The sequence below is a fragment of the Rhagoletis pomonella genome, unplaced genomic scaffold, assembly GCF_013731165.1.
Source record: "Rhagoletis pomonella isolate Grant_MI unplaced genomic scaffold, Rhpom_1.0 Rhpom_scaffold_00002, whole genome shotgun sequence".
NCBI classification, from domain to species: Eukaryota; Metazoa; Arthropoda; class Insecta; order Diptera; family Tephritidae; genus Rhagoletis; species Rhagoletis pomonella.
In genome coordinates, this window is record NW_023458556.1 from 85614123 (window position 1) to 85631277 (window position 17155).

Genomic DNA, 17155 nt, shown 5'->3' on the forward strand with positions numbered 1-17155 from the left:
GAGCCGTTTCTTTGTCCTTTACGTAATTCAAATATTCATCTGATATGCAGCCCACCATAATTGACTACGCTCGTTTGCATTTTTCATTAAATTTCTCCACTTCTGCGCCAGAAACGGTTGGAGCTTGCCCAGTTACAGCTTCCAACAATTTCAATGAATCCAAGTACATCCTTACACGAAAACTCCAGTTTTCATATCCTGTACCATTAAATTGGAGGATCCCGAAGGGTACGTCCTTACGTGAGTCGCCCATAACCTATTGTAATCCTTAAACAGCACAATGAAACCAGAAACATACCAAACTGATTGAAAGTTTATTATTAAAAATTATTTTCTATCATGTACATAAATAAATATCAAAGCATATTCAATGTACATAAATTGTGAGAGTAATTCTTATACACAGTAGTTATAACAATTTTCGCAGCACGAACTGTTACTAGGCTAAAGGAAACCTGGTTTGTGACATAAAAAAGGAAAAGAAGACGTTTCTCTGCTGCAGCAAATGTTTTTATAGGGCACTTTCAAACATGTTACCTCTCAAAGGCTAGTTCGGTGAGACTAGGAATTCCTTTGGTATCAGCTGTCAAGAGGAAGATGAAGTGGCATCATCTCCACACTTTCTTTTACATTGTCCAACCTTCGCGAGGCTAAGTTGGAAGCATTTTGGCTCGCACTTCTGAACAGCTCTCAGGGATCGAAATTAGCTGCATTCAAAATTTCATAATCGGCTCGCGGCGTTAACTTAACCCAACCTAAGCTGTACTTCTTTGAGATATGAGATAGTTGGTCACGTTATGCATAACCAAACATCCATTAACACTATCAAGAACAATATGAACCAAAAATACAAGATCACGCTAGAAGAAGAGTAGCCCGTTATAATCGCAATTAGGAAAAAAGTAAAACGATGTTTACAATAGCCGTTGGTTTACATTTGTTCGGGGTTTTGCAATTTGGCGGTGGCTTTTTACTGAAATTTTCTTCATTTTCGCATTTGACAACTTGTGTACACTGAGGGAAAAAAATATTAAAATCAAATAGAAACTTAACTGATCTTACCATAAACGTCAACGAAAGTAGTATATATTGGTAAATATTCAATTCAATTGCATCCGTGAAGTGAATAATCAAGATAAAAAGAAAAAAAAAGTTAATTTTTAATTAAAATCAGATAGGTTCTAATATATGTATATTTTTCTTACCAAACACTTGAATTATGAAGCGTAAATTATTTTACAGTACTTTCAACACAACCTACTTAAAACTCACTCAATCAATTTACTTAGAACTTGGTTTCAAAACGGAAAAAAGGTAAAAAAAAGTGCATTTAAAGCTTTAATTTGTTATTTTTTGGTTTATTCAAGATTTTTACCAATGGCTTACCCACACGTTTGTTAGTTTTATAAAGAAAATAATTTTTGCACTGAGGTTCAGTTTCCCATGGAACCTCCCTATATGTATATGTATGTACTATACTTTGGATTTGTAGTTAATAAAAATCTAACTGGCCAAACTAATGTATATTTTCAGCTCCACGCTGTTACAATCCACGTTTAAAAATAGCAAGTCACAAACTACTGCAGTTAAGAATAAAACTTCGCCAACATTACAAAAAAAGGCAAGTTCACGTTCGAATCGTCGAAAGAAACGTCGAAACAAACATCAGCAAAATTCTTCAGCGTCCAATTTTTCACAAGAACCGGGGCAGATTATAAAATTTAACAATATGCCAGCCCGTTTCGCCGAAGATATCATAGCCGACAACGACCGTAGCGTTCCATTGACTATTGGGAGACACTACAACCGCAATGCGATTATGAACGACGATATCGTTATAACAGGCTTTTCTGGCAGGCTCCCCGAGAGTTCAAGCATTGAAGAGTTTAAACGAAATCTCTATGATGGTGTGGACCTAGTCAATGATGATCCTAGGCGTTGGGAACGAGGTAAGATACAAAACGTTGGAAATAAATAAGTAAAACCTATTTTTTTTTATTTTTTTCTGCGTTACATTGCAGGTCTCTATGGTTTGCCTGAAAGACTTGGAAAAATTAAAGCAGATGACTTGGAAGTATTCGATCAACAATTTTTCAGTGTTTCGGCAAAACAGGCTGAATGTATGGATCCACAAATGCGCATGTTACTCGAATCTACATACGAGGCAATTATTGATGCTGGTATTAACCCTGCAGAGTTGCGAGGTACACGCACCGGAGTATATATCGGTGTATCTAATTCCGAGACGGAAGCTCATTGGACTGAAAATGCAGATCGTGTCAATGGATACGGTTTGACTGGATGCGCACGCGCTATGTTTGCGAATCGTATTTCTTACACATTTGATTTGAAAGGACCTAGCTTTGCAGTGGACACCGCATGTTCCAGTTCTTTGTATGCCTTATCCCAGGCATTTTCAGATATGCGAGCTGGAAGATGTGATGCTGCCATAGTGTGTGGTTCCAATTTGGTTTTAAAACCAGAGATGTCATTGCAGTTTAGACGCCTAAATATGTTGAGTGATAGCGGCATGTGCAAAGCTTTTGACGAGACGGGAGCTGGCTACGTTCGATCTGATGGCGTTGTGGTACTGCTTTTGCAACTAACTTCTGCCGCAAAACGAGTTTATGCTTCAATTCTGAATGCACGTACAAACACCGATGGGTTTAAAGAACAGGGCATAACATATCCTGATGGACGTATGCAAAATCGATTGATCCGTGAAACCTACGAAGAAATTAACTTGGATCCAAATGAAGTCGTTTATGTTGAAGCTCACGGTACTGGCACCAAAGTCGGAGATCCGCAAGAAGTCAATTCAATTACGGACTTCTTTTGCAAAAATCGCACAAATCCGTTACTAATTGGTTCAGTTAAATCAAATATGGGCCACTCAGAACCCGCGTCTGGTGTTTGTTCCATTGCTAAGATTTTGATTGCGATGGAAGAAGGCGTAATTCCGGGCAATTTGCATTACAGCAAACCCAATCCTGACCTGTACGGATTGATAGATGGTCATCTAAAAGTGGTCGATAAAAATATGCCTTGGAATGGGGGTATTATTGGGCTTAACTCTTTTGGTTTTGGAGGAGCCAATGCTCACATAATTCTTAAATCGAATCCGAAACCAAAAATTTTAACTCCTCGTGACGGACCCCCAAAATTAGTTATCAGTTCTGGTCGGACAATGGATGCTGTTCAAGATTTACTTGAAGACGCCACCACACATCGCGATGATGATGAATATCTAGCTCTTATCAACGGCATACATACCCAACCCATTTCGCTGCATTACTACCGCGGCTACGATGTTCTCACTAGCAAAGGATCCGTGCAACGTGAGGTTGTTGAGTTTTCTGAAGAAACGCGCCCAATTTGGTTTGTTTATTCTGGTATGGGCAGTCAATGGGGAAGCATGGCTAAGGACCTCCTCCAATTTGATATCTTCAGAAAGTCAGTTCAGCGTTGCGCTGAAATTTTGCGCCCCGAAGGCATCGACCTGCTTGAGATATTAACGCGTTCCACCGACGAAAAATTCAGTGATATTGTGAGCTCATTTGTTTCAATTACCACTATGCAAGTTGCTCTTACAGACTTATTATCCTCACTTGGTATCCATCCTCAAGGTATTGTTGGGCATTCCGTTGGTGAGTTGGGTTGTGCGTATGCAGATGGCGGTTTGACCGCCGATCAAGCAGTTTTGGCTACATATTGGCGAGGACGTGCTATTAAGGAATCAAACCTGCCTAAAGGAAAAAATGGCCGCTGTTGGATTATCTTGGGAAGACGCTCATAAGCGCGTGCCATCAGATTGCTATCCAGTTTGCCACAATAATCAAGATAATTGCACAATTGCTGGTCCTGGTGACTCAATTGATGCTCTGCTATTGAAATTAAACGCTGAAGGCGTATTCGCTAAGGCTGTTAGCTCATCTGGATTCGCCTTTCACAGCAAATATATTGCCGGCGCAGCCCCAAAACTGAGACAAATGTTGGAAAAAATAATTCCTACTGCTAAAAACCGCACACAACTATGGATAAGCAGCAGTATTCCAGAAAGTGCTTGGAATACTCCTGTTGCCAAGCAGTCATCAGCAGCTTATCATGTGAATAATATGTTGTCTCCTGTGTTATTCTATGAGGCGCTACAACATATTCCATCGAACGCAATTTGCATTGAGATAGCACCGCATGGTTTATTGCAAGCTATTCTCAAACGTGCTCTTGGACGTGACGTTCTAAATATTAGCCTAGTAAAACGTGGACATCCAAATAATGCTGAATTCCTTTTGGCTAATATAGGAAAATTATATGCAGCTGGAGGTCAACCGCAGGTACAAAATTTAGTGCGTCCGATTTATTATCCTGTAGGACGTGGAACCCCAATGTTGAACTCAAAAATAGGCTGGGACCATTCCCAAAGGTGGCTAGTTCCAAAATATGGTGCCTCCAAATCTTCAGGCGATACAGTCATTGAAATCGATTTATCAAATGATGAGGATGCATTCTTAATGGGTCACACCATCGACGGACGTATTTTGTTCCCTGCTACTGGTTACATGACTTTAGCATGGATGACATTTGCAAAAATGCGCGGTGTCGAGTTCAGTAAGGCTGCTGTGGTCATGGAAGACTTAATATTTCATCGTGCAACTATTTTAAACAAAGACACAGTTACTAAATTCGGGATTAACTTTTTTGATGGCACTGGTGCATTTGAGATATGCGAAGCTGGAAGTTTAGCTATGTCGGGAAAAATAAAAATTGTCGATAATATCACACTAGAGGAATTACAGTTGCAACCGCTTTCATCTAATAGTATTTCCCGTGAGTTAGTTGGAAATGATGTTTATAAAGAACTGCGTCTACGTGGCTATGATTATGGAGGAAGTTTTCGTGGAATCGTTACATCAGATATATCTTCTCGTGCTGGTAAACTACAATGGGTGGACAATTGGATAAGTTTTATGGACACCATGTTACAGTTTAGTATATTGAGTAAGGATTTGCGTGAGCTTTACTTGCCGACTCGCATTGAGAAGGCGGTTATTAATCCAAGCAAACATTTAGAAATTTTATCACAACTATCGGAAGAAGACCTTACCAAAGTCGGCATACCAGTATATATGTATAGCAATATTAATGTTATCAAAAGTGGAGGTGTTGAATTACGAGGCCTCAAAGCTTCGTTAGCGCAGAAACGTCCAAATGCCCAAAACCCTCCAACGTTAGAGCGGTACACGTTTATACCCAATTTAAATCATTCAGAGCTACACGAGAACTCAGGAAAGGCAGGATCGCATGCTCTCTCGGTGGCAATCCAACTTGTTATAGAAAATGCCGAGCGTTCCTTCAAAATTAAGGGAGTAGAACTTGGAAATGGCCGAAACCCCGAATCTTTGGCGGCTGGAAAGCTCGTGCAATTCATTGAAGGAGAACCTGCGGTTGCTGCCGATATTTCTGTGGCTACTGCAAGTAAAGATGAGGAAAGCATTAAGTCCGCTTTAAGCGACTTTGGTGTTCGAGTAATTTCGAAAAATATAGCGAAGGAGCCGGTTGAGCAGAACTGCAACTTCTTGTTTGGAACCGACGTACTTTCTCGCCCTGATACAGCCGTTTTGGAAAATAGTATTGCCAGTATCAAAGATAATGGATTTTTGATATTTGACGAAAGTGTTAATTCTTATAAAACTTCTGGTCCCGCCGTATTGTCCAAATATGGATTTGTGATTGTACAAGAGTTATTCAAAGGCGATTCTAGAATTCTCGTCGTGACAAGGCGTGCTGTTGACTTAAGCAAACGAAAATCTGAGATTATCAACGTAACCGAGAAAAGATTTGACTGGTTAGAGGATTTAAAATTGGCACTTGTAAAGGCAGGTGAAGAAGAGAAATACATATACATTGTCTGCCAAGGAGAAGAACTGTTTGGAGCTGTGGGGTTAACCACGTGTGTCACATATGAGAATGGTGGTAAATTTGTTAGAACCGTTTTTATTCAGGACGCAAATGCTGAAAAGTTCTCATTAACTTCACCATTTTATCAAGAACAACTAGTGAAAGATTTGACTTTAAATGTGGTTAAAAATGGTAACTGGGGCACGTACAGGCATTTGAAATTGGAGAAAGAATTAGCCACCTTGCAAGTGGAGCATGCTTACGTCAATGCTCTAGTGAAAGGTTTGTTAAAATTACTTACTTATTATAGCTATGTGCATATGTATATATTTAAGCATGCATCGTCGTCAGTATTAGAAAAGGATCCAAACCAAATAGATGGTTTTCACGAAGGAATGTATTTATTATAAACTTTGACAGCTCATCCAAAGTATCGAGATTTCGATGTTTTAAAAGCTTTCTTTACTTTACTCTAGTGTCTCGTTAGTTACAATGACGATGCACATACAGATGTCTATTAAAAAGGCAAACATTAATGATAAGGAGATCGGATTTTTGTTTGTATGTAACGCGAGGAAGTCTAAAGGCTTGCGTTTGACAGATAAGGTTAATATACTTACCTATATACATATGTGCATGCGTAAATGTATGTATGCATTTCTTATTTTTACCTTCCTTTTTTATTATTACCTTCCCTTTATTAACTCGGGATGTAACTATGTAATATTGATGCGACTAAAAGACGCAGCGATTTCTATTCTCAAGCTACATACAATGATGACAGTACGAATGACAATTATAATAGGGAGGTTTTAGTTTTTTTAAACTATAATTTTATTATCGTAAATGTCAAACGCACGTTTAAGCTAATATTAAATTCTGATTAAACCTACTTTTTCTTAGTTTCATAAGAACAGTTTTGATTATATAATCATTATCTCTTCGGTAAAATTTATCGTCAACAGTACTTTGAAAACAACAGCTTGCATTGCACTGATATTAAAAAATGCACATTTCTATTATTATGCTTTGATCTTACATTTAGAAAATTACCGATCTTCAAACTCTAGGTTCAAGTCATAATCTCTGAATCTATTGCGACCTGCAAGAATATTCTTTATATTTCTTTTTGTGTAACTTTAAATTTCTAGAAGGTTTCCTGAGCTATATTTAGTAAATAGCGGTAACTTTAATGTGCATACTGACCAGTGGCGTAGCCAGGATTTGGTGAATGGGGGGGGATTACAAAAAAATTCCCATCGATAACTTAAAATTGTGATACACAATGGCTAGAGGCGTCGCCTGTGGGCATTCTTTCATATATGTATGTATGTGCCATTTTTACCGTTATATATTTTTTTTCTACTCGGTTATTCCATGGGGAATTCATGCTTTACTTATTTAAATTTAAAAAATTAAATTACTACACCATTTTAATTAATCAGTGTGTACTCCAGTTTTGTTTTGTAGAAGTTTCGTTAGTATACACTTCAGTTTTTACACATTGAATGTATCTGCATAGTTATATATTTACGCGTATCTATTTACATGTATGTACAAGTCTACAAAATCGTATTACTTATAAAGCGATTTTTAATCTTCGTGGCTTAACACATACTTTTTCAATTACTTCTTGTGTTGTAATCGGTACATCATTATGTACCGCTAACATCGTTAAACCATTCAGCCGCTCCTTAAATGTATAAAAAGAAGGGACAAATAAGATAGCATATTCAACAATTGAGTAGTCCACTTTCAAAGTGCGCTATGTAAATTTTTTTTTTCGATTTTTAGGTTTTGGTGGGTTTCATGTACACTAACAACAGAGTGAAAATTTTTTCTATATTCTAAAAAAAATATGAAATGTTAACTACTCTTGCAAAAGTCGCTATAATACTTATTTATACACTTTCAAAAGTCTCCTCTTCGTATGAACTTAGAAAACTGCAAGAAAACATGGTAGTTTCGGTGCCTACACGGTCAACAATTTGGGTTTAATTTTTAAACCGCGCTGGGACTACTGCCTTTTTTAATATCTTATAGTCTACTTTTTACAGACAGCTAGCGCTTTCGCTACTCGACTCTCACACCTGCTCTCAGAGAGCACTCTTCAACAAACCGACATATGCGAGCAGTGGAACCACATTTCCCGCTCATTAAGTACCGCCGCCGAAGAAGTAGTCGGATTTCAGCGAGCCCGAAAGAACAACTGATACGATGAGGAGTGTCAGGAAGCTGCAGAAAAAAAGATGCCGCCTACAGGGCCACGCTGCGATCGGGCGCAACGCGCGCTATGTGGGACCGCTATAGGGATCTGAAGAGGGAAGCGAGACGTATTTGCCGCAATAAGAAGAGGAGGCCGAAATACGTGAGTGCGAAGAGCTTGAAATGCTGGCCAACAGGAAGAATGCCCGAAAATTTTACCAGAGAGTTAGGCGACTTACGGAAGGATTAAAGACCGGGGCGTACTCCTGTAAGAACAATTATGGCGACCTAGTAACTGATGTCCAGAGCGTACTTAAATTATGGAGGGAACACTTTTCCGCCCTACTAAATGGAAGCAGCACGGAAAGTTGTGGAGAAGAAGAACCCGAGCCCGCAGTCGATGATGACGGAGTCGACGTTCCACCGCCTGACTATGACGAGGTACGTATAGCAATAACGTGGCTGAAAAACAACAAAGCTGCTGGAGCTGACAGCCTGCCCGCTGGGCTATTCAAGTACGGCGGCGAGGAGTTGATAAGGTGCATGCATCAACTCTTTTGCAGAATATGGTCAGATGAACGCATGCCCGACGACTGGAATTTAAGTGTGCTGTGCCCAATCCACAAGAAAGGTGACCCCGCCATTCGCGTCAACTACCGCGGGATCAGCCTTCTAGGCATAGGTTACAAGGTCTTATCGAGCGTATTGTGCGAAAGACTGAAGCCCACCGTCAACGAGCTGATTGGACCTTATCAGTGTGGCTTTAGGCCTGGAAAATCCACCTTAGATCAGGTATTCACAATACGCCAAATCTTGGAAAAGACCCGCGAGAATAGGATCGACACGCACCATCTATTTGTCGATTTCAAAGCCGCTTTCGACAACACGAAGAGAAGTTGCCTTTATGCCGCGATGTCTGAATTTGGTATCCCCGCGAAACTAATACGGCTGTGTAAAATGACGTTGAGCAACACCACCAGCTCCGTCAGAATTGGGAAAGACCTCTCAGAGGCGTTCGCCACAAAACGGGGTTTCAGACAAGGCGACTCCCTTTCATGTGACTTCTTTAATCTGGTGTTGGAGAAGATAATAAGAGCTGCAGAACTGAACCGCTCAGGAACAATTTACTACAAGAGCGTGCAATTGCTGGCTTATGCCGATAACATCGACATCATCGGTAACAAAAACCGCGAAGTCTGTTCTGCCTTTTCCAAGTTGGATAGGGAAGCAAAGCGAATGGGTCTGGTGGTAAACGAGGACAAGGCGAAGTATCTCCTGTCATCAAACAAACAGTCAGCACATTCACGCCTTGGCACCCACGTCACTGTTGACAGTTACAATTTCGAGAAAGTAGAGAATTTCGTTTACTTGGGAACCAGCATTAACACCGATAATAATGTCAGCATTGAAATCTAACGCAGAATCACTCTTGCCAACAAGTGCTACTTTGGACTGAGTAGGCAATTCAGGAGTAAAGTCCTCTCTCGACGTACGAAAACCACGCTCTACATATAAGTCACTCATCATGCCCGTGCTGGTATATGGCGCAGAAACATGGACAATAACAACATCCGATGAGGCGGCTCTTGGAGTGTTTGAGAGAAAGATTTTGCGGAAGATTTACGGGCCTTTACGCGTTGGCGACGGCGAGTACCGCAGACGATGGAACGGTGAGCTGTATGAGCTTTACAACGATATGGACATAGTGCAGCGAATTAAAATACAGCGGCTCCGCTGGCTTGGTCATGTCGTTCGAATGGACACCGACGCTCCAGCTCTGAAAGTATTCAACTCGGAACCCGCTGGTGGTAGCAGAGGAAGAGGGAGGCCCCCACTGCGATGGAAAGATCAGGTGAAGAATGACTTGGCTTCACTTGGCGTTTCCAATTGGCGTCAGTTGGCACAGAGGAGAAACGACTGGCGTGCTTTGCTGAACTCGGCCAAAATCGCTTAGGCGGTTACAGCGCCAAAAAAAGAAGAAGAAGAGTCCACTTTTTAAGCTAGTCAATAGTTTTAAGCAATTTTTAATATATTGTGGTTTAAATTTTAGTCCAAAAAGCTCGTGGTTTAAAAATCAAACCAAAATGATTTAATTCTAGTTTCTAGGTTTCATTTATTTAGAAAATTTGGTTTAAAATCTAAACCGAAATAGAAAACGTTTGCACACAGCGAAATGTGGTGTTGATTCAAACTTAACATATGAAAGCACATTTACATGCGTGGCTGTAGCTGAGTGTGCAAAGATGCTGATAGAATTGGTTGCTACCAAGGCTGTCCGGGTTCAATCCCCATCAGACGCAGCATGAAATTTAAGATTTTTTATTTGTTGTTCTTGATTATGACAATGTTTGGATCTAAAATTAAAATTTTTTTTTAAACTTGGAAGGTTTGTATTTGAAATTGAATTTAGTTTGGTCATACATATATGTAGTCCAAAAAGTTTAAAATTTAAACCGAAGTTTTTAACCGTGTAGTGGAAGAGGTCGCAAAAAAGAAGCAAATCAATCTTCCTAGAGCAGAGAACGCGAAAAGCTAAAAAAAGCTGGCTATGTAAAAGTTACTGCTTCAAAACTTGCAATATTAAATTTTTAAATATAAAATTTGCAAATCAACAATACCGCAATTTAATTTTTTAATGGTATTAGGCTATTATTTATCCAAATTTTCAGGTAATAAACAAGATACAGTTCGGATGTTACTTGTTGTCGTAGACGTTTTTTTTTTCAATTTATGGCTTACTTTTTTAAAATCACATAACGCTGTTTGCAAGTGGACTACTCATATATTCATTAAAAGATAATTTGGCGTCCGTCTGAAATAAAAAAATTTTAAATCAGAAGGATAAAATAATATTGTGTTATTAATTCAAAAGTAAATAATTGTAGTTCAATGACGAAGGGGGGATCTATCCCCCCAAATCTCGCCCCCCTGGCTACGCCACTGATACTGACTTACATATGCGTATACATACATACTTTAATTCTTAATTATTACGTTTCTCTTATTAACATTCAGGTGATCTTGCGTCTCTAAAATGGATCGAAGCATCACCATCTCAAAATGTCAGAAATGATGACTTAGAATTGTGTACAGTTTATTATGCTCCTATAAACTTCAGAGATGTTATGTTGTCATCTGGTAAATTATCAGCTGATGCTCTTCCTGGCGATTTGGCACAACAAGATTGTGTGCTTGGTCTTGAATTCTCTGGGCGTGACTCCTCTGGCAGACGCGTTATGGCTATGGTACCTGCTAAATCATTGGCTACAACCTGTCTGACTAGCAAGTATATGATGTGGGAAATCCCATCGAATTGGACAATGGAAGAAGCATCTACTGTGCCTTGCGTATATTCCACGGTTTACTATGCACTAATTGTACGAGGAGAAATGAAGAAGGGAGAGAAGATCTTGATTCATGCTGGTTCGGGAGGAGTTGGCCAAGCAGCCATTTCAGTTGCCTTGCATCACGGCCTGACTGTATTTACTACTGTTGGAAGTAAGGAGAAACGCGACTTCTTAAAACAACGATTCCCACAGCTGCAAGACCGATTCATTGGAAACTCACGTGATACGTCTTTTGAACAATTGGTCATGTCCGAAACACAAGGAAAGGGTGTTGACTTAGTGCTTAATTCGCTCTCAGAAGAAAAATTACAAGCTTCTGTCCGTTGTTTGGGCATTAATGGACGCTTCTTGGAGATTGGAAAGTACGATTTAAGCAACAACAGTCCTCTTGGTATGTCGGTATTCTTGAAAAACACATCCTTTCATGGAATTCTTCTGGACAGTGTCATGGAAGGAGAAGAGGAAATGCAAAAACGAGTTGTTCATTTAGTTGCTGATGGCATTAAAAACGGTGCAGTGATTCCACTTCCCACATCTGTGTTTAATGAATTCCAAATTGAACAGGCTTTCCGCTTTATGGCATCCGGAAAGCATATCGGTAAAGTTGTCATTAAGGTTCGTGATGAAGAACCTGGAAACCTACATAAACCTACATCGCGTTTAGTAAACGCGATTCCACGTACATATATGCACTCAGAAAAGAGTTATATACTTGTAGGAGGCTTAGGCGGTTTCGGCTTGGAACTTGCACATTGGATGGTGTTACGCGGAGCGCGTTACATTATTCTTACATCAAGATCGGGCATTAAAACTGGATACCAGACGCTTATGGTCCGCCGTTGGGAGGAGCGTGGTGTAAAGATAGTTGTGGATACAAATGACGTTACTACTTCTGAAGGGTGTAAGAAATTACTGCAAAATGCAAATAAATTGGCATTAGTTGGGGGAATATTTAACTTGGCTGCAGTATTACGCGATGCCTTAATTGAAGACCAGACCATTCAAGACTATCAGACTGTTTGTAAACCAAAAGTCGATGGCACAAAATTCCTTGATATGCACTCTCGTACACTTTGCCCTGAATTGGACTACTTTGTGTGTTTTTCGAGTGTTTCGTGCGGCCGCGGTAACGTTGGCCAATCCAATTACGGATTGGCGAACTCTGCCATGGAGCGCATCTGCGAACTACGTCGAGTCAGTGGATTACCCGGCCTTGCTATTCAGTGGGGTGCCATTGGAGATACGGGTCTTGTACTTGAAGGATTAGGTGATAACGACACTGTAATTGGTGGCACACTACCCCAACGCATGAGTTCATGTCTTCAAACGATTGACCTGTTCTTACAACAACCACACCCCGTTCTGGCATCGATGGTTGTAGCTGAAAAACGAAGCAGCGATCCATCTGGTGGCGTGAGTTTAGTGGCAGCCATAGCTAATATTTTGGGACTGAGAGACGTGAAAAACGTGCAAGACGGCGCTTCCTTGGCTGACCTCGGTATGGATTCATTGATGAGTTCCGAAATTAAACAAACATTGGAGCGCTGTTTTGATATAGTTATGTCGCCGCAAGAAATACGCGCTCTTACTTTTGGCCAGCTGAAACAACTGGATGGCGCTTCTGCTGATAGACCCGCATCAGTACCCAGCTCTCCTGCAACACGCACTCCTACTCCAATTGGTGATGGAACACAAGTGGTTTTTGTAACTGAGCTAATGCCTTCAGAAGCTATTGTCCGTTTGAAATCTGCGGCACCAGCAGACTCAAAGAAACGGCCGATTTTCTTCGTTTCACCAATTGAAGGCTTCGTGGATGCCTTGAAAGAAGTTGCGGAGCGTTTAGATTGCCCGGTGTTTGGACTACAATGTACAGCTGACGCTGATCTTGATTCTATTGAGGGTTTGGCCAAATTCTACATTAAACATGTAAGAAAAATTCAACCTAAAGGTCCATATGCTATTGCTGGGTATTCATTTGGTGCCACGGTTGCCTTCGCAATGGCAGTAGAACTGGAACAAAACAAAGATGCAGCACAATTAGTTTTGTTAGATGGTGCGCCGAAATATGTCAACTGGTACACAAAAGCCTTCAAAAAGCGTTACAACACTTCTGATGATAAGGATCAGAACCAAGCATTTGCTTTGGCGTACTTTGGCGTTGTAGCTGCTAATACAGGTTTCAATGTTAGTATCAAACCGAAATAACTCAAAGTAAACAATGAGTTGTGATTATTTAAATGTTTTTCAATTTAGGTGGCAAAACTGTTGGTAGATATTCCAACATTTGAAGGCAAAGTGGAAAAATGTGCGGATATAGTTGCTGCAGCATTGGATAAGCCTATTGAATTGGTAAATAGTATGCATTTCATTATGAGTAACCGATTATAATTTTAACTTTTAACTATAGGTCAAATCGGCTGCTGCATCATTCTACTATAAACTGGCTGCATCTGACAATTACTTTGTCACACATAATTTGCAGTGTGACGTTACGTTGATAAAGCCAACGGAAAATTACTCTAAACTAGAGGTGGATTACGGCTTAAACGAAGTATGCAATGGAAAAGTCGACGTCCTCATCGTTGAAGGAAATCATCGCACGATCTTGTTGGATGATGAGCCTCTCCAAACTATTGTGGCTTCACTGAATCGTTTACAAAATTAATCTTTTATTAGAAGTTTAACCAAGACTTTCATGGATATTATCATATGCTTATTCTATCTTCTATAAATCATGCACCAGATGTTTTATTAATACGTAAGCATTCCCTTGAAAGTTGCTGGCATTTAAAAACCAAATAACTAAAATTAGTATAAAGAAGTCACCTTTACTTATTAAAAATGAACGAGTTGTAAAGGCGGATTCACCGTTCGTGCCCGGATACGTTTTGTTGGTAATTTTACATCATCTTTTTCCACTCTGTTGTGTTGGACACTCTTTGTTCGAATCAAATTGAATTTAATTTTCTGTCCAAACGACCCACAGTGGTTCAAATAGAACAATGTGGACAAAATTATTTACCTGGATCTTCTGACTTACATGGCTGTAATTAATCACAATGTTTACATTTTGTGCAATAAAATTGTAATCGGAGCTTATCGTCTAATTATAAACATACATATATCTATTTAAGTACATTAGAATGCATCACTCCACATACAAAAAAATCGGTAGTATATTTCCATCGGAATTACAAAATCTATTATATTTTATGACTTCCACCAAAATATTTCGGAAAAATATTAAGATTTGCGTGAGCTGGATCGATTTGAAAATACCTCCAAAAATGGAGTTTTCTATGAAAAAAATATAGTTTCTTAAAAATTATTTTGAAAAAATGCTCTTAAATGACAAAATCGGTTATCTTTAACATATAGTACTCATAAAGCTGATTGTTCATATATGGAGCTTTATACTAAAAAAACTATCAATAATCAGCTGAATGGGAGCTATATGCTATAGTAAACCGATTTAGATGATTTTCAAAAATAGTCCTAATATTAAAAAAAAGTCATGTAAAAAATTTTAGAAATATAACTTTAGGGAGTTATTCAAAAAGAGTGAAAATTTTTAATTAATATTACCTCGGAAATTGGATCCAATCCGGCAAAATGGGGACGCCATTAAATTTAGAAAGTCCCAATTAAGTACGACCAACTATCAAAACCTTTGCTCAAGAAAAAAAGTTCAAGATCCCAGATATAAACTGCCATATTTAAAACTAGACTGGTGCTAGGTGGGGAAATACTACTTTCACACTAATAAATGCAATTAGTTGCAAAAGAAATTTGAAATTTAAGATTTTGACATTTCTTCTATACTAATAAATAGTGATGAATACAAGATAACAAAGAAAATAAATGGTACTTACCTTTGGCTTGCAAATCCATCACAAATATAAAGTAAACATACCTCTACAAAACAAAGACATGCAAGATACCACTAAGTCCACATCATAAAATTAAACAACACACGTAAGCGTTTTTCTGAAAAGAACAATTAATTACTTATCCTTGAATTAATTAATTAATTACTTATCCTAATAAATGCAATTAGTTGCAAAAGAAATTTGAAATTTAAGATTTTGACATTTCTTCTATACTAATAAATAGTGAAGAATACAAGATAACAAGGAAAATAAATAGTACTTACCTTTGGCTTACAAATCCATCACAACTATAAAGTAAACATACCTCTACAAAACAAAGGCATGCAAAATAGCACTAAGTCCACATCATAAAATTAAACAACACACGTAAGCGTTTTTTGAAAAGAACAATTACTTAATTACTTATCCTTGAAAAAAAATAATCATGCAAAAATTTTATTTAATTCACAATAAGAAAAATATTGCTTGCCATTTTTAATATATATAATACAAAAATGCAATGTCGACTTTTGCCCAGCTAGCTTGTTCGAATCACTGTGCGACCTGATGATTAAGGCAGCCGCTTTCTCTCTTTTATTTTATGTATTTGGAAGCGAATTACATGTACTATTTCTTCTCAAAATCATAGTTTCGTATGCATGCAACAATATCATCAGTTGTTTGCTTCAGAACAGAATAAATTGTGCCGAACTGAACGGTGAGAGCAATTAAAAAGATGCCCGGACACCAGCGGATAATCCGCTTTAAATGACAACGATATATACAAAAATTGTAAAATACTTATTGGCAACGTTTGTATAAGTAAAGGCGGGCCTCCATAGCACGCGTATCCACATGCGTCCGTTTGACATAGAAGTCAAAATTCATACAAATTTCTTATGTGTTCAAGTGCTGCCATGTAGGTGCTGCCTTAAATAAAAACGCACGCATACGTATACGCATGCTATGGAGGTCCGCCTTCAATCTATAGGTCTTAAATCTCAACTATACATTGTTATTTCGATATGCGTACTTTTGTCTTAGAAATTATCTAGAGTACTTTGGTTACTTTTGCATTTTGTTACAGTCGAATGGATAACATAGTTTTATAAATTTATATATATAAGTGCATACATTTCTCTATTCAAAAGCGCCTTTATCTAATTTTGTTAGTAAGATGAAATGTAATTTCGATCAAATCATTCCTTAAAGAAATACTAATTTCGTATAATAGAAATAATTTGGCCACAAATATAAATATTATTTATGTAATACATGCTTATAAAAAAAGAAAATTCCTTTCCGTTGAAAATAGAAATTACGAGCTAAACACAAGTTCTATGATAGTAACATAACTACATTGTTCTAGCATTTCAATGAAATTTGAGGAAATTGAATGTAAAGCGAATTAGGGTTTTAGAGTCACAAATAATTTATCCATTAATTAAGAGTTCTAGTGACACGTCAGAATGGCGCTACAAAATCGAAAACCAGTTATCCCATAAAGATATTGCGGATTATTTTTTTTTTTATCTTCTTAGTATAAAACTATATAATTTACTAGTTATTCCCCATTTAACTTAATTTATAAATATGAACGCTCGAATAAGGCTTCAAATCTGGTTATTTCTGAAATACTTATGTATGTAAATATTAAACATTTAAAATTTATGTACATACATATGTACAATGGATGTTCCCAAATGCCTTTGAAATTAAATTTACATTAAGAAAATGCTACCTATTTATGGCGAAAATAAAAATATGTAGGTATCTTGAGTTAAATAATGTTTTATTATTTTGTAGAGGTATTCGATTATTTCTGCATAAGGGCTG

The 17155-nt window shown here is 38.2% G+C and overlaps 1 protein-coding gene across 1 annotated transcript; it reads left to right on the top strand.

The window, feature by feature from the left end:
- Nucleotides 1–1503: 1503 nt before the first annotated feature.
- On the top strand, nucleotides 1504–17107 carry LOC118734134 (fatty acid synthase-like). Its single transcript, XM_036463845.1, is given in 6 exon segments — nucleotides 1504–1949; nucleotides 2022–3754; nucleotides 3756–6180; nucleotides 11119–13634; nucleotides 13704–13799; nucleotides 13858–17107. Coding segments are annotated over 6 exon segments (7458 nt in total). The 5' UTR covers nucleotides 1504–1519; the 3' UTR covers nucleotides 14116–17107.
- The last annotated feature ends 48 nt before the right edge of the window (nucleotides 17108–17155 follow it).